The following is an 18,531-nucleotide window of genomic DNA, read 5'->3' on the forward strand; positions in this document are numbered from 1 at the left end:
GTCCTGTCAGACATAGCAGGATGACTTTATTTTTGCCTCGATTTTTAAGTTTTTGTTTGCTTTTCTTGTAATAACGCCAGAACATCTTCTCTGGGTACAAACCCTCTGCACATTATGAGACTGGCTACTCAGCTGTCCTGATCACATTTCCTGAATTAAGATGTCTTTTCAATTAAAGGGTGTTGATCATCATCTGTTCTAATGGAGCACATGTAGCCTATCTGATGTTATATCTGATGTTTTGATTGTGAACCCCAACATAACAATAACCCAACATAATCCAAAAGACTGCTTTGTGCTGGAAATCATTCACATTACTTCTGGTCTCTGTTGTTACAGTTACATTAGGCTGCTTTAAAGTGACCACAGGGTGTCCCTAACATGCAAAAAACCCTACATCTTTCATTCATTATTGATTGATATTTAATTGATTTTCTTTGTTGTTTTAATAGCATATTTGAGCAAAAACATCATATTTTTTTTCAATCTTTCTTTTTAAACTTTAGATTAATATATAATCTATATAACCTATATGTCACAGGTTATCCTGAGATTTAACAGGAAGATCTTACATGTAACAGGTGAAGCAGTCTTTCCTTACTTGACCCTTTGCTACCCCCTGACTAACCAGTGGGTTGTTTGAGCAGTGTGAACAAGCATGACCTGATAAGTGCAGATAACCAGGATTCCTCCTTTATCCCTCTTCTTCTCTCTTCTGGCTAAAGATGCAAGAAGTGTACTGTACATCTACATGGATGTCAACATATCATATTTATTTTGAGTATTACTTAGTAGCTTTTACTGTGATGGTGCTATGAGACAGTACATCTGCTAAATATAAGTGCAGGGGTTCTTGAGGTTGATACTTCAGTACTTTGATGCTTCAATACTTTTCAGTGCCATGTTTTGTAAAGGTACAATCTGTGATATTTTAATGATTTGATAGGTACAAAAAGCTTTGGAAAATACATCTATTTCAAGAGACTGGTGCATAGAAGAATATATCTCTATAAAACTGCAAGAAAATAACAGCACATGGTCTAAATTATTGTTTATTTATTTATTTTTTTGTTATTATTTATTATTTCCACACTCATAAAAAACCTAAAGAAGGCTTGTGAATAATCATATCAGAGACAAGTCATGGAAATTAAACAATGGCAATCATAAAAGCAAATAAAAGGGCATGTAGTCACACACATCATGTAAACACAGAAATTATTCAAATGCTTTGGAGAATATGTTTTTAGTTTAGTTTTAAATAAAGACACAGTAGAGATAGACTTCAGGTCTGCAGGGAGGTTGTTCTTGAGAAAAGGACCACAGTTACTGAAGGCCCCCTCAGCAGCCTTCGTTCTGATTCTAGGTATAGCTAAAAGACCTTCACCTGATGACCTGAGTGGTCGGGTTGGTTTATAAACTGTGGGCAGGTCAGAGAAGTATTCAGGTGCTGAACTTTGAGAGCTTTATGGACTAGTAGGGGGATTTTAAAGATGATTCTCTATTGCAGGGAGCCAATGGAGTGTTCTGAGGACTGGAGTGATATGATCATATTTCCTAGTGCGTGTTAGGACTCTGGAAAAATGGACTGAGGAGGACTAATGAACTGCAGGTTACTAAGTGATTGTTTTTGGTTTCCCAGCATGTAGTGCATTACAGTAATCTAACCTGATGGAGACAAATGCATGGATTGATTTTTTGGGTTAATTTGGAGTGACGAATGATCAGTCCCAAAATCTAATCAGTTCTTCCTTATGCCATTTCGGACATTTCCTGAAAATTTCATCAAAATCCGTCCATAACTTTATGAGTTATGTTGATAACAAACTAACTAACAAACCCTGCCGATCACATAACCTCCTTGGCGGAGGTAATAAAGCAAAATACTCAGACAAATTGACAGGGTTAGTTGGTCCACATGACATATCATAAAATACACTTTTGAAAGTGTTAAATATTTTAAAATATGACAAAGCAACACAACACAATGCATACTGATGAAGAATATGATGGAGAATCATTCTCTCTCTATGTGCTGCTGCGTAGTCAATAGAGGTGGAAAAAGTACGAGAGTATTGTATTCAAGTAAAAGTAAATTTATCATTATAAAGTACTTAAGTAGAAGAAAAGTACTGATTTCAAAATGTACTAGATAAAGTATAAGTACCCCCCCAAAAAATCAAGGTAGTCTGAGTAAATGCAACCCGTTTTTTTTTTCCACCCCTGCTTTTGATGAGGACAGATTGGATTACATTCGATAAATACTTTATTAATCCCAAAGAATATTAGAATTAAAGTAGGCTAACAGCCCTTTACACCACTTTCCACATTATTAAGCAAATGACATTTTTCTCTTATTTTCCTAAATATTAATGCAAATGACAGAGTATTTTTCAAGTCATCAGCCGTTAGAGCATAATTCAAATGTTTTTGAACAAACTTCATGATAACCATTATTAAAAAAAAAAAAAAAACCTCAAAATTCACTGTTTCACATTATTAAACACAACAAAGTTTTAAAAGATTTTATTGGTTGTAAAGAACTGAAAATGGTCATTTGTTGAATTTGCAGCATTAGGAGGTCATATTCACTGAAATCAAAGCTATTTCAATCAAAAACATCTCAGCAGACCAAGGTACATGTTAACATAGGAGCCCTTCTTTGATATCACCTTCATAATTCTTACATCCATTGAACTTGTTTATTTTTGAAGAGTTTCTGCTTGAATTTCTTTGCAGGGTGTCAGGATATCCTCCCAGAGCTGCTGTTTTAATGTGAACTGCTTCCCAGCCTCATAGATCTTCAGCTTGAGGACACTCCAAAGGTTCTCAGTAGGGTTGAGGTCAGGGGAGGATGGGGGCCACACCATAAGTTTCTCTCCTTTTATGCCCATAGCAGCCAATGACACAGAGGTATTCTTTACAGCATGAGATGGTGCGTTGTCATGCATGAAGATATTTTGCTACAGAAGGAACTGCTCTTCTTCTTTTTTTTTTTTTTTGACCCATGGAAGAAAGTGGTCAGTCAGAAACTCTATATACTTTGCTGAGGTCATTTTCACACCTTCAGGGACCCTAAAGGGGCCTACCAGCTGTCTCCTCATGAATCCGGCCCAAAACATGACTCCGCCCCCTCCTTGCTGACATCACAGCCTTATTTAGACATGGTGGCCATCCACCAACCATCCACTACTCCTCCATCTGGACCATCCAGGGTTGCATGGCACTCATCAGTCAACAAGACTGTTTGAAAATGAATCTTCATGTATTTCTGGCCCACTGCAACCGTTTCTGCTTGTGAGCACTGGTTAGGGGGGGGCTGAATAGTAGGTTTATACATGACTGCAAGCCTCTGGAGAATCCTACACCTTGAGGTTGGTGGGACTCCAGAGGCACCAGCAGCTTCAAATACCTGTTTGCTGCTTTGTAATGGCATTTTAGCAGCCTTTCTCTTAACCTGATGTATTTGTCTGTCAGAAACCTTCCTTATTATGCCTTTATCTGCAGGAACCCGTCTGTGCTCTGAATCAGCCACAGATTCCTTCACAGTATGATGATCACAATTAATTTTTCATGAGATATCTAATGTTTTCATTCCTTCTCCAGGGCAATGCACTATTTGAGGCTTTTCGGCAGCAGACAGATCCTTTTTCTTTCCTATATTGCTTGAAACCTGTGGCCTGCTTAATAATGTGGAACAGCGCATTTTGAGGTTTGTATTTAAAAAGAAAAATGCTTATCATTATGAAGTTTGTTCAAAAACATTTTAATTATGGTCTAACGGCTGATGACTTGAAAAATACTCTGACTGTCATTTACATTAATATTTAGAAAAATAAGAGAAAAATGTCATTTGCTTGATAATGTGGAAATCGATGTATGGTTGTCATCCCCAAAAGTATATATTTTATTGTTAGATGTGTCTATATTTTTTTACATTAGATATTTATCATATATGAGTATATATATTTGATGTGAAATAAGAATAAATAGTACATCTAGTGACTTTTCTCTCTCATCTTAAATTTTCTGGTAAGTTAAAGTAAAGTAAGTAAAAGACTTTGTTTTTTTGATCAAAGCAGCATGTATTGTCACCACTTGTGTAGTGGATCATCCAAAGTTTTGTAATAGCCAATAAAGGTTTTCTTTGTTCTATTAAGAATGACAAAAGAAAACAATTTTGAACCAAATTACTCAGCAGATACCAAGTCATCAATTTGAATTTCTGTGAAAAGTTTGCTTGTTGATGTGTGCATTGTTTCTTTTTTGACACTTGTAGAACAGTATTTAGATATGCACAACCTCTACCAATCTAAAATATAATGCTACAGACGATAATCTGTGTCAAATATAGGCTACTGTGTTATGATACATTTAACCATCGTGCTTAAACAGTGTTTTCTTTTTCATCTGCTCTGTAGTCTGCACCGAGCACAATCTCACCACAAGATGGTGCTCTCTCCTCAGTAAACACTCTTCATTGATGCCGTTCACACAAAAAGCAAAACAAATCTCTGACATTTGGTTCCTAATTCTTTTTTCACTGGCTGTTGAGATGACAACTTGTCTCCGTTCATTGGGGCCTGGTGAGAAAGCAGTACTTCTCTGAATCAAATGTGTTTCTTATTTACTTGGATAAATCTAGACTTTTGCGATGTGTGTGGTCCCTATACATGTAGTATTTCTTTCACCACAACGATATTCCATTGTAAGAAAAGTTTAAAAGTAGCTTTCCAAGGAGAGTCATAACTCATCCTTGAGTCTTTTATTAGTAATCTTCCACAGTACTTATCAGCTTCTCACAGGAAGTTGAAGTAATTTAAAGTGTTTATCACTGTTGGGTTGTCTGTTTCACGTACTAACTCTAAATTTTTCCATTACACGTAACTCAAGTCCTGATTCGAGTCTATTTTTTCCTAGATGAGTTTGGATAGTACTATTTTAGCTTAAGGAGATCCTAAAATAAATGTCACTCATTCCCCAGACACTGAGCTTTTATTCCAACAATGTGCCCCCAATTGTCAAAGCGGGAACATATGAGTCATGAAATACAGTCACATTTTAAACATCTCAGTAAATGTGTACCAACTGCTATGTTGTCCCCATGGAAAACGGGTGAAAACATATCACACAGGCCTCGAGATAAAATGAAAAACAGGTTATGAAAATACAAAAAAAGAACATGAAGCAGCATTTCGATTTTAATCACTTTTGAATTACATAAAAACATGCAATAAAATTGAGTTGTTGCCTTTGAATTCAGCTTAAACAGTACCCCAACATCTGCATCTGAACTTCAAAATTATGTATGAAGCATTTAAATAATTGAATAAAACAGCTTCCTTTAGTCTAAACTTTAAAATATGTGTTGAAAGCTTTATTTCTTTATTTTACAGAATTCATCACAGTGGAAAGCAATGAGACGGAATCTCAAAGAAATCCCACAACTCAACCAGTCCACCTTAAAAGAAACTATTACAATCTATCTTAAAAGTTAAAGTTAAGGGGGGCTTGGTCAAGTTCTATGAGTGACGTATCCGCCGCTGATTGGCTGTGTCCCCGAGCTTGGTTGGTATGCAAATGAGAGGGGTGGGCTCGTGGAAACGAGTAGGTGACGTCAGTTCCCCCGTTCGCAGAGAGCGAAACAAACATGGCGATAGAGTCGAGTGGACAGAGGTTTACGCTAACTTTATTCGTGTTTTCTTGTGTTTTAGCGGGCAGGGAGGCCGAGGCGGCCCCTTCGGAGCCAAGAATCCCCCCTCGGATACTCGGCTTCAGGTTGGAAAAGAGCGACACGCCGGCAGAGACCACGGAGAGAGGGGTTATTCAGGTGACCGAGGGAAGCGATACCCTCTTCAGGTTTTATGGGCTTCACTTGTCCCCCGACAGCTCGAAGATTATCGGCTTCACGGAACTTTACTCCAGTGATAAAGAGGATGACGCTTTCGACGCCATCATTGTCCCCTACAATAGGACTTGCCCCGAAATCACGAAGGATGTAGTAGTGAAGGGGTCCATGGATGTACGGAACCAGAACACCTCCGGGATTGTCAGCCTCCAGATCAAGCAGCTCCGTAAGAGCGAGATGGTCAAGGTGTTTGGTTTGTGCCTCCAGGACCCCCAGGACAAGGAGTGGTATCTGTTGGACGACAGAGACGGCAGACTGCGTGTGGTGGAGGAGAAGAAGTCCCTTCTGCCCATATGGCTACAGGTGATCCTCATCTCCTTCCTGCTCGTGCTGTCTGGCATGTTTAGCGGGCTCAACCTGGGTCTGATGGCGCTGGACCCGATGGAGCTGCGCATCGTGCAGAGCTGTGGCACCGAGAAGGAGAAGAAGTACGCGCGGAAGATCGAGCCCATCCGCAGGAAAGGTAACTACCTGCTGTGTTCGCTGCTCCTCGGTAACGTCCTAGTCAACACCACCCTCACCATCCTTCTGGACGACCTGATCGGCTCCGGGCTGGGCGCTGTGGTCGCCTCCACAGTGGGCATCGTTATTTTCGGGGAGATTGTCCCACAGGCTCTGTGCTCCCGTCACGGCCTGGCTGTTGGGGCGAACACCATCCTTGTCACAAAGTTGTTTATGTTGTTAACTTTCCCCCTCTCGTGGCCCATCAGTAAGATCCTGGACTGCGTACTGGGTCAGGAGATCGGCACCGTTTATAATCGTGAGAAGCTGGTGGAGATGCTGAAAGTGACCGAGCCGTACAACGACTTAGTGAAGGAGGAGCTCAACATGATCCAGGGTGCACTCGAGCTTAGGACCAAAACAGTGGAGGATGTCATGACCCCCATCAGTAACTGCTTCATGATCCACAGCGACGCTGTGTTGGACTTCAACACCATGTCAGAGATCATGGAGAGTGGATACACCAGGATACCTGTGTACGAGGATGAGCGGTCCAACATCGTGGACATCCTCTTTGTCAAGGACCTGGCCTTCGTGGACCCGGACGACTGCACTACTCTCAAGACCATTACCAAGTTCTACAACCATCCAGTCCACTTTGTGTTTCACGACACCAAGCTGGACTCCATGCTGGAGGAGTTCAAGAAAGGTTTGTGCAAAACTTTGACTTCTGAAAATCTTTCAGTGATAGGCAGCAGAGATTTATGACATGGAGAGGTCAAGTGGAACCTATTTATCTCCAAGCATGAAGTCAAACCAACCTTCCATAAAATACACTGTCCAAGGTTTTGTGATTATTGTTTGTAGTGGTGCTGGCCTACTCAAAAAAATCCTTTCATAAGCCATACACTTGCCAGTTAAAAAATAAATATCTTCCTCTAAAATATGCAAAAAAGCAATCAAATTTCAGGCACCAATAATTCTGTCTAAAATAGTTTCTTTTCTCAAAATTAATAATCAACAAACAAAAATATTTGTCATTTTATGACTTAGGCAGAAGAAAGGAAATCATTGCATTTCAAAAGCACAAAACTTTAACTTTTTAAGTTTTTAAGTGTTTTCGAAAGTTGTATGTGTTTTAATAACAATTTCCAAACAATTTAAATACCTGTTTTGACACCATGTTAACAAAAATAGAAGTTAAAAGCACCCAGTAATGTACTGGCTCCCTACCTGAGGTCCAGGGCCCCCTAGAGGGCTGCTACCAATCTCAGGGAGGGTGCAAGACTCTATTATTAAGACTGTGGCAAAACACCTATTAAGTCATTAACAATGAAACAATTAAAGTGTATGTTGGTTATTGATGCAGTCATGCAGCTTCTCTCAAGTAGGGCTGCTCCAAGTGCAACAGGTTAGGAATAATGAGTAACTTCTTGTAGTCAGCAAACTTCTGCACATTGTTGAAGCTAGTGGATGTATGGATGTGGATAGGCACACCATATCCATATCCATATCCATACAAAATAGCCTTGTATGGATGTGGCCTTGCCACACCATTTGAGAACCACTGGTCTAAGCTGCACAGATATGTTGGCAATGTTTTGGTGCCAAAAATGAAATGGAGCAGCTCAGACAGTGCTGTGTCCTTTCCCTGCATCATCTTCAAGTTAAATATGACTGAAGGTCAGTAGTTTTGTTAGAGCTATGGTACATTTTGATACTATTTATTAGAACTATTGGCATAGGAGCAATCAAAGCATTGAACACTTGGCAGCCTTTGTAAGGTCAAATCCAAGTTGATTTATACAGCTGACCAAAGCCCAGCACAGGCTGTAAATGCAATATCAATGAAAACAAACAATAACAAAAAGAACAATAAAACAGTAAAATTACACAGTAAATACATGATAAACAAGGATGCAATAATATATTTAATGCCTTGATTTCAAGCTGCACATGAATGAAAAGACAACACAACAAGGTTTAGCAGTTATTTAAAAAAATTCAAGGGGGCAAGCAGTTTCAATACAGCAATAAACAACAATAAAGATCTGTCACCCCAGGTTATGAGTCTGGATCTTGGTTCATCCAAGAGAATCTGGTGTGTTGACCTCTATTATATTCTGACCTGAGCATGTTGACATCTGCTTAAAATTAGATTAAACAATTATTCAGTTACAATAAGTTGTTTCATCATCATTATTTAAGTAAACCTTCATTTAATCATCGAATACTAAGGACTCTTGCTGTTTTCATTGCCAAAATCCCAACATAATAGGCGTACATACACTTGTTCTTCAACAGATCTACGATGAACTATTCATTATTATAACAGTGTACTAGGACCACTCTTGAAAAGATAATAATAAAGAGGATTTTCAAGAAAACCAACAAAATTCTTTAGTTTTAAAAGTTGCAAAGTTACAAAAAAAACAGAATTATTTTTATTTTTAAATTTGTAAATATCTGTTAACTGACAGAATCCTGTGCACCAGGACCCCGGATTGGGAAACACTGGCCTACAGTTTTCATGTTGTTTGCAATTGTTCAGAAAAGCACCTGATTGTCTCCTTTGCTGTTAACCCAAACTTTTTAAAACACACGGTTTAACAGGAATATCAACAATACAGGAATACAGGTATCAAGGTTAGTTTATAGTTAAAGGTGTGCCAGATCAACCAGCAGATTAAATACATTTTTCCATACAGAATATTTAACCAGTTGTTTCTTTTAAACAAAGGTTAATATAACAAAACAGCAGCATCAGTGATGCAGGGGTTCTAAACAACCCTTGTTCTCAGCATATTAGAGAGCATGTTTGTTTTTACATGACCCAACAACCCTCATTGGAATTTACAGTACATTAATTTCACTTTGCAGTTTTAATAACTTGCTATTATGATGGCAGGATGATTTTCCCCCTCATACTGTGCAAACCTACTGTCTTACAATGAATCAGACATTATACGCCTGTGTGTGCATCAAGTCTTTTATTAGGAGGCAGCGTCTGTCTGCCAGACTCCCTCGTGTTCTGAGTGTTTGATATCAAAGATGTGTTAGTTTTAGATTTCAAGCTGCTGTTGGACTGGAAGTACTTTCTCTTACAGAGGAGAGCCACTGAAACGAGTCGCCATCTTTTAGTACAGTGAGCGCAGAGACACTATTAAGGATCTTTAAATAAAAAGATCGTTTAGTTCGAACAGTTAAAGAGTAAGCAGCACCAAACCACATAAGGAATTACTGTGTTGTTGAAGGTGCCAGCTCAGTCACGTTTGTGATATCTAAAACACTTCCCACTTTTGCTTCTCTTTTCTTTAACACACACTTGCATAGAAAAAACACACACATGTTCATACTCCCTTTCTCAGGAGGATGCACTCTCACTGACGCCATCCCCCGCAGGGATGTATTTTTCCTTTCTCAGGCATCTCGTCTCAAGGTCACAGACAGTAGAGACATGCACACACACTTGCTGTTTATATTAGTGCAGAGTGAGTAAGGAGTGAACCTCTCTCTGTCTTTGTTGCAGCATCAGTATTCGACTGTGAGACATACTATTGCAAGGAAACTTTGACTGAACTTTGTGGGCAGTTTTGGCTTTGTGTTTTTGTGATGTTGCCTCACCTGGTGTCTTTGCACAGATCTCAGATCAGCTGCTGCAGATTGAGTTTGGAGTCGTGGGGATTGGGTTGGCGTTGTGTGACATTTGGCTGAGAAATGGCTCTGCGGCTCATCTAAGTAGGCTTGGCTAGCGAGGTGGGAGGGTTTGGCAACAAGCTGCTGCACCTACACACACACACACACACACACACACACACCCCACACAAACACACACACACACAGCTCACAGCTTGGCAGAGAGATTTACAGTAAGCAGTCATGAGAATGCACTCAGTTAAAGTGAATCAGGAGAGGAGTTTGAAGTTTACCGCAGTGGAAAAAGGCCTGAAAGACTCTTAATAATGGTGGTCATATTTTCACAGGTTTTCCATTTTTGCCCCATTATTGGAGGGTATTGTTTACTTATCTCTGAATAGGAATACAAACAATTAGTTATTTCTTACTTGTAAAAGCGCATCTACCTAATGGACCACTCTGTCTTAAAAGTGCTGAAACCTATTATAATATGTTGTAAATATTGACATAAAGAGAACCATGAGGGGGGAACTGAAAGAAGAAGTTAGACAGAAGTCCATATATTTGTATTTCAGGTCTCTGCCAATAAAAATCCAAAATATAGTTTTGCAAAACTTTCTTTACAAAGTAATGGTAGTAATGCATTATTGTGTTTTGTAGTAGTTTTTATTTGTTTATTTGAAAGGCCCATCCAGGGACAGCCATTGCAGATAAGCTTAGGCTGTAGCCTCCAATTTCCACATAAAGCGACCACGCAGCGATCAGCTGGCGAATCGTATTGTGGAGCAAATTGTTCCCCCTCTAGTCTATCAGAGCATTTCCACAGTTGGCGCTCCAGACTGGCAGCGGCGTGTGCCTGGAGCACCACTTTGCTCTGCTTCGTTCGAGATACGCTGCAGGTCTATTTTCAGCGCCGACCACTGCCAAACCGCATCGATCAGAAAGCACCAAAAAGGAAGTCACAAGCTTAGAATATCCGGTTCTTTCAAAATACAACACAATGCACGGACTCCCAGTTGCAAATCATCACTATATCAACATTAAGTCTCATCCTGCAGCCAGAGCAAAGGGTCCCCGAGAGGTCAGTGGGTCACAGAGCTACAGTGGTGCCATTGACGAGAAAAAGTTAACTTTTGAGGACGTTACCCAAAGAATTTTACATAAAACCACAGATCCTTTAAGCAAACAGTAACCTTTTAACTTCTTAATGTATTCATTCAACGGCGGAAGCAATAATATCATGGACTTATACCGGAAAGGATGATAAATTAACCCCATAAGGTAAAAAAGTCTGCTGTTGACATACTATTCCTGTGTGAACTCGCAGTTCTCCTGTGATCTCTGCCTGCTGAATAGGGCTGCGTGCCGCGGTGCAGCGCTCTAGACTCGCTTCCAGTGGGCGAGGTTGCTTTCCTTTGGTCGGAGCAAACCTGTGGCGCTTCGGTGCGCAGCGCAGTCGTCTATGTGGAAATTGTGGGTCAGTGCCTTAGTGTTTGTCAGCAATTCAAGGTAAATGTATTTTTTTTCTTCATAAGATTGGCTGGTTAATTGTACTGCGGAGCAAAAAGGGCTCAACAGTGTGGTTTCAGAAGTAAAACCCCCATTCATTTTCTCCATAGCAGATTTGATTACTAGCCATATTATCACAAGTATCAGAGTTACACCAACTTCACGCTGAGAGTGAAATGATGATATTCACTCCTGTAGAAAAAAAAGGTTTGTAAGATATCAACCTCTAGTCAAGAAAAACATACTTTCTTCCTGATCTCAGCAGAACACAATACCCACAATCCTTGAGTAAAATGTCTACAGAGCCTGTGAACGAAGGCTGTTGACTGTTGATGACTTCACATTCCTATGCAGAGTAAAGAAAAAATACACAAACTATGATATATTACATAATTTTCATTTCAAATGTTAACACCACAGTAAAGATAAGGGTTGTAAAACTTGGAAAACAAGAAGAATCACAATCAATTTTGAGACACTAATTCTGTCCTCCTTGGAAGAAAGGTACACAGTCTTGTACCTTTTACATTTTTATCTGTTATTGAACGCCTATTTTGTGCTGAATCAAGCATCATGGGTACTCAGGTAGCTGAATAGCTTGGTTCATGCATTAAAAGTTTTGTGTAAGAGTTTTGTGAAATGTATATGGGGGATTTGAATGGCAAATTAACTTCCGGCACCAGCGATACCGAAAATGTAGACTTGAGCTCTGTATCTTATAAAAACATTAAAAAAGGTGCATCTTCAAGCTCAAAATCTCCAGTTAGTTCTGCCATGTCTGTAAGCCTTTATTTCTTCAGCTACGATGTCCAAAAATGAAACAAAAAGCACAGCGCCCTCTGCAGGTTTGATAAAGTACTGCAACACATTTTTTGTCTTATCAGTTTAACATAGTTCATTGCCAAATAGGAGATGTGTTAAACCACGTGTTAAACATTGTAGGAAGCCTGAGTGACATCCGTAATTTGATTACTGACGGCTTGTGAAGCCAGTCAGTGATTGTTGCCACATCGTCTCAAAGTAATGTTTGGTCTGTCTAGAGGGGGTGGAGGTGGGCATTAAGTCTTAGGTCCTGACGGATGGCTATACCACGCTAGCTTGCAGTCGTATCAGCCCTGTCCATAATTATTCATAAAACACATCCTTTTAAACAAAAGCAGTTACGTTGTACCGCATGTGCCTATAAAGGTGTTACAACCAAAAGAAAAACCTTTTTTAACCAGGCTGGTAACATTTTTACTGCCCTGTAAAAATCAGCATTTTAACATGTAGTGATGTGACACCTTGTGGTGGAACTGCAGTATCATGAACTCCCACAACGGCTTAATTTTTCTACCACAAAGAAAGTTTTCTATATTGTGATGCCAGCCCCTAAATTAATGCAAACACATTCTCAGATATGTAGTATCAAATAAAGCTTGGAAAAGTTAACCCTAAATGCAAACAAAGCAAGCAAGGAGGATATGTGTGAAACAGCAAACATGGTATATCTGTTAGCTTTGCAGAGCTGTGGTTTCTCAAACACTGAACACCTGATGTCTTTAATGTCTTTGCAGATTCACTGCTCAGGCTTTTCAGGTAGAGATTAGGATTGTGCTGCTGTGTTTTTGGGGGCATATTCTGCCATCAAACAGGTGGAGGTGAATACAAAGAGTTTAGAAATAATAGTTTCTTTATTTTCAACTGGATCAGTCTAGTCCATTTATGTTATGACTTATATTCATTTCTTGAAAAGATGTATGCCTGTTGTCATCACTACTGAGTGTTTGGTAGTTACTGTAGCATGAAAATAGGGCTATTAGCTTTCTGAGAGGGCCATGTCTACCTGGTTTTCCTAAGATGGAATTTACTAAGGAGACTGTACAGACAGTGGGTGGCATCTCGGATCAAACTGTGTTATAAATGTTCTTATATAAAACCTACATTGGGGTGAAGTTGGAAGAGGAGGAGGGATGCAAAAGTCAAGAATCTTTGCTAGAGCCTCTTAGCCAGTAGAAATGCATGCAGTGATCTGTTATATTTGAGTGGTATTCATTGCACGTGTTAAGAAAAGAACGAGAGGCTGATATGAAACTGTGATCAGTCTTGTTATCTTGAAGTGTCTCTTGACTGCATGCAAGAGCTGATTTTATCCATTTCCTGCTGTTCCTTTGCTCTATATTTATAAAATGATTGTTTTCTCTAGATCCTCCTACACATGGGTGGTGATTGATTCGTCTTTTTTAATTATACTGAGAAAGAAACTGCGACTGTACCCAAACAGGCAGAGAAAAGCCAATCAACAAGGAAGTGATCATAAAGAGCAGCTCGCTGACGATACTGGCAGCTTATACTTTGTATCCCAAAGACATATTTTTCTAAACCACGTCAGCCTCCACGCTGTGACCATGTCAACACGGTAACTTGCAGACTTAATTCGCAGCCGGCCCCCTGCCTTCTCTCTCCGCCGGCTCCCCGCTTACAGCTCAAGTTCCTCTGTCATGCCGCTTAGCATCCGTTACCGTGGTGATGGCATCCAGCAGCTTGTATGTGTGTACAGGTTTCTTTAGGGCACACGCTACATTATCAAATCTACTCTGTCAGCCTAAGATTGTAGCTGTTTACCCAGGAGGGACTTGCTGTATACTCTGACATTTACCCCTCACTCTGTGTGACCTTTAAGATGGACTGAGCTGTGACCTTATTAGATGAAATGAAAATTTAATGACATGCTGACTGTCTTTGCGGGAAATAGTAAGCATTAGACATCAAATAAACATAGAAAATATACCTTTTATTAACATAACTGTATTAAAGATGTTTTGGACTAATAAAACACATTAATACTGCTTGTAGAGCAGTATTATAATGTATTGTCATTATAATAAGGTTTAAATTTATGCTTTCAGGACATCATTCAGGTCTAATTTAGAAAACACAAAAACACAGGTGAAGCATAAATACACATCAGGCACAGTACTCTTTTAATAAGCAAGTTTTTTTAAAATTTTAGTCTACATTTTAGCATCAGGGACTCCACTTAGCTCAAACAATACCAGCATAGCATCAAGAAAAATCACATTCAGGTGATAGTACCTTTTTGTTTGACCATTTACTTCTTTGTTGATAGTGATAATAAAGATGCTGCTTCTCTAAAAACAGTTCTGTTGAACTGAGAGAGAGAAATATGTTTTCTTTAAATGTCCAGTGTGGGAATAACCTTTAACAGGTTTCAGACTCATCCATTACTAACTATTGCTGCTTTTTCAACTCCTATGATCTTACACCACATTTATTTCAGTTAAACATCATCTCTCTAGTAAAGAGAGGCATTGATAGGGCCCTATGAAATCTGTTTTTTTTTTTTTTTTTGCCAAATTCCATTTTTTCCATTTTAATTTTTTGGAATTCTGTTTTTTAACATTTCTACAAATTTTACAATAAAAATAGTGTCTTGTTTATGTAAATGAATAAAATGTTCACTAATTAAATACAAATAACCTTACATTTATGGAAAAAGGGGCCACAGTTGGCCCAGGAGCCACAGTCTTGATAGCCCTGATATAAAATAAATATAATCAGTGCAACAAATATTTCCAACATTGTAGGACACATCCACATGTATAATCACACTGGGTCTTAACTGATGTTTATAATGTAAATTAAGAAATCCTTCTGTTCACTCAAACAGAGTGATAGTGACTTAATAAGAAGGCCAAATTAAAGTTAAATGGTTAAAAGTAAACCTGTTACCTTAACTTTTCTTTACTCTCACAGTCTGTAACAGTGCATGCAGTGTGATGCTGCTTTGGGTTTTACTCCTGACTGTAACGGTTCTCTCCTCATCTCCCTCCATACATTGCTGTCTGTCTGTTTGTCTCATATCGAACCGGTATGTATGTTAATGCAGACACGTATTGGCTTGTTAAGCAACTAAAGGGAACTACAGTAGCTACGGGTGGAATTATCAAGCTAATTGTTACTCGAATGTAACATCATTTAGACTACAGGACTTCATAAAATCTCGAGTCCGTTCGAATCAAGTTTGAAGGCCTCGAGAGGTGAGGTCCACAAGCTGTGACTTCTGCTGCGTTGCTCGTGCACAGACACACCTCTCTCCGTGACTCTCTGGAATGGTGAGGTAAAATACCTCGAAGCATGGATGAGTTTTCTTGTAGATGCAACATTATGTCACAGTGTACTGCCTCGTGTTGAGCTACGTGATGTTTGCCAGTGTTCTGTGCAGCTGCTTTGACAGGCTGCTATTGTTTAGGAGGGGGTGGGGTGAGTGTTTGTAAGGTGAGGCACAAGTTGTGCCACACTCTAGTGATCCCCTGGAACATATTTCTCAGATATATGTTCCTCATTCTAAAAAACACAGCATTCCAGGCAAATTCATTCAATTTCCACGTTAAATTGTAAATTCCATTTTTATCAGCCAATTCCGCCATTCCGTCCATGATTCCGTAAACGCGGAAATCATAGGGTCCTACATTGAATATTTCGACCAAGGCTTCTGGCCAACAAATCAACAGTAGAAAACCTGAGGTTCCCCCGACATTTCCTGACTTCATTTCTTTGCAGTGTTGTTTTTCAGCCTCTTAATGTCACTCCAAGCAATGTGTGATGGAAGGGAACTTACAAAATGAACTTTAGGCTGTTTATTTTTCACCATAAAGCTGTTTTCAAATATGCACTCCTGAAAATATGGAAGGCAGACTTCCAGTAGAATCCTGATCTGGCTGTTTACACATACACCTCACTAATCGAGTCCATCCCTGTCGGGGGGATGCAGAAATGACTGACAAAGCTAAAAGACTCGGTAGTAGGATGCCATAATGAGAATATACCTTTAACTATATCAGTGATATGTGATGTTCAGCAGAATCAACAAAAGAGAAAGAGAAAAACATGCCACTGAACAGCAATCATCATGCAGCAGCTTAAATGGAAATTGCACTGGTTGCATGCACTCAGTTTGTTGTCATGCAAACAGAATAAACATCACCATCCCCTCCTACCTAACCTTAACCTCCTACGCCAGATGAACTGTTGCACATATCTGTGAAATAGCTCATACGCTGTGTTTGGGAAGGGCAGAAAACTTAGAGGGTGAATGGACAAATGTTCTGCCAGGCCAACCAGAGCAACAAAATATATGACTCAGTAGGCACGTGCTGCCCAGGGAACAAACTACATCATACAGCTTGACTGGCAGCCATAATTGTTGTCCACTACCATGGAGCCAGTTGGTGAATCTGACTCTTACCAAAGCCACTCAGAAGATGACAGCCAGTGGAATCTGGCCAATCCATCTGCCTTGCAAGGTGACCTCCCACTCGCTCCTGATTATATCCTGCAGTATTCTCGCATCAGTTCCCTTGGATTTCACATGGTATTTCTAATAAGGGGCTGACTGGATAAAGATCTGACTGTTGCACTGACTCATGTAGCTCACAATGACAACTTCAGGAGTTTTATGCAAGTGTGAAAGCAGCTATAGAGAGCTTCTTACCTGGCAGAGGTTCACTTCGTGAACAAAACAACCCTGTGATCAGAACTGATGAAAACAACTCCATAAGCAGTTTCACATTAAAGATTTCTGCCTGCCACACATCTAGTGCTGCTGGAAGAAGTGGGATGGAAATTCTACCACTTTTCTTGGAAAAAGTATGGGAAAAAAAGTTGAGATGAATTGTTGGATAACTTAAGAGCAAAATCTGACCAGAATGAAAAATTCAGAGATAATGGGTCAGTGAAGGAAATGATCCACAGATTTATTTATAAAGGAAGTTGAATGTAGTGTAAGGTAAGTTCAGAGATATTGTGTTCAAACCTAGATTGGATCCGATTTTAGTTAGTTGACAAGTGTAAGGCTCTCAGACTAAACACCTGTGAAACTGTAGACTGCAAATTTCTCAGGAAATGAACCAGACTGTTTTAGTTTGTGGTTGTCCAAAGTGTCTACATGGTCTGTTGTTAGTTGCTTATCTGTTCAGCCCAGCCGGCCTTCAAGACCTCATCTACTGTGTTACTGTTAGATAACTGTTAGACTGTTGGCTAGCTGTATGTCTACCTGAAAACTAGTATATATCTTTATTTATTGTACTTTTACACCATATGGTGTAATTTCCTCCTCCAGAAAATTCTATAGTTGCAGAAACAGATTATTAGGTTAGTGAGTACATTTGCAAATCTGATGCAACTAATGGTGCGTTTCCACTCAGCAGTCTGGTTTAGTTTAGTACAGCTTGGCACGGTTTGGTACATTCAACCCTGAGTTTCCAAAGCCAGTATCCATCCATCCTCAGTATGACAAGTGATGGAAAATTCTGCCCCTTATAAGAGATCAGGATCCTTTGGCCCAGCTCAGTGATAAGCACCAGTCTTTCAGCTTCCAAGCAGCTATTCATTTTATACCATGTTGGTGTTTTATGCGTAAAAAATGGATAAAACCGCCCAAAAACGGGAACCCACTTTTTTTCATTCATATAAAAAAGCCAGCTCTTACAACCGTCTTGCTCATGAATGACTCATAACTATGGCTTTTTAACTTGTCACCTTTAATTTAATCATAATTTCAGTCTAACCACCGCTGCCGCTGATTCTGTGAAAAGCATGTAAATGACAAAACAATGGCGAGAAGTTCAGCTCAATATGAAACACCCAAACATTTGGTCTTTGCCAATGAGCCGGTTGTTCTTTGAGTGGAAACACTGTCCTTGATCCTTTGACCAACAGTCTGGCCATTCATTTTAAATTACAGCAGCAGTATCTGCAGGACAGGCACTGCTGCTCACATGCTTGTCTGGTCTAGCACTGAACTCTCTAGGAAATGTAAATGGTTTTGCATTTTTTTATGCTATTATGGATCATCCAGAAAAGCTGTAAGCTGTAGAGAGGACAGGAGAGTGTACTGGCAACTGGTGAGAAGTCCTCATTAAGGATGCTTCCCCATTAGGCTAAATGCTCATTTCAATTTTTTTAACTGACTACTCTAAAGAGGAGAAGATCCTTAAAAAACAGTCAAATTCCTCACATGGTCATTGTGTCAGCAG

The 18,531-nt window shown here is 39.5% G+C and overlaps 1 protein-coding gene across 1 annotated transcript in view; it reads left to right on the forward strand.

Moving 5' to 3' along the window:
- The first annotated feature begins 5,639 nt into the window (after positions 1 to 5,639).
- The window catches only part of LOC121510459 (metal transporter CNNM4), a 67,899-nt gene continuing 55,007 nt past the window's right edge, over positions 5,640 to 18,531 (forward strand). The window contains exon 1 of the mRNA XM_041788505.1: positions 5,640 to 7,058. Coding sequence (XP_041644439.1) covers positions 5,651 to 7,058 — 1,408 coding nt within the window. The 5' untranslated portion in view covers positions 5,640 to 5,650. The remainder of the gene's footprint in view (positions 7,059 to 18,531) is intronic.

Source organism: Cheilinus undulatus, linkage group 5 (genome assembly GCF_018320785.1).
Source record: "Cheilinus undulatus linkage group 5, ASM1832078v1, whole genome shotgun sequence".
Taxonomy (NCBI): domain Eukaryota; kingdom Metazoa; phylum Chordata; class Actinopteri; order Labriformes; family Labridae; genus Cheilinus; species Cheilinus undulatus.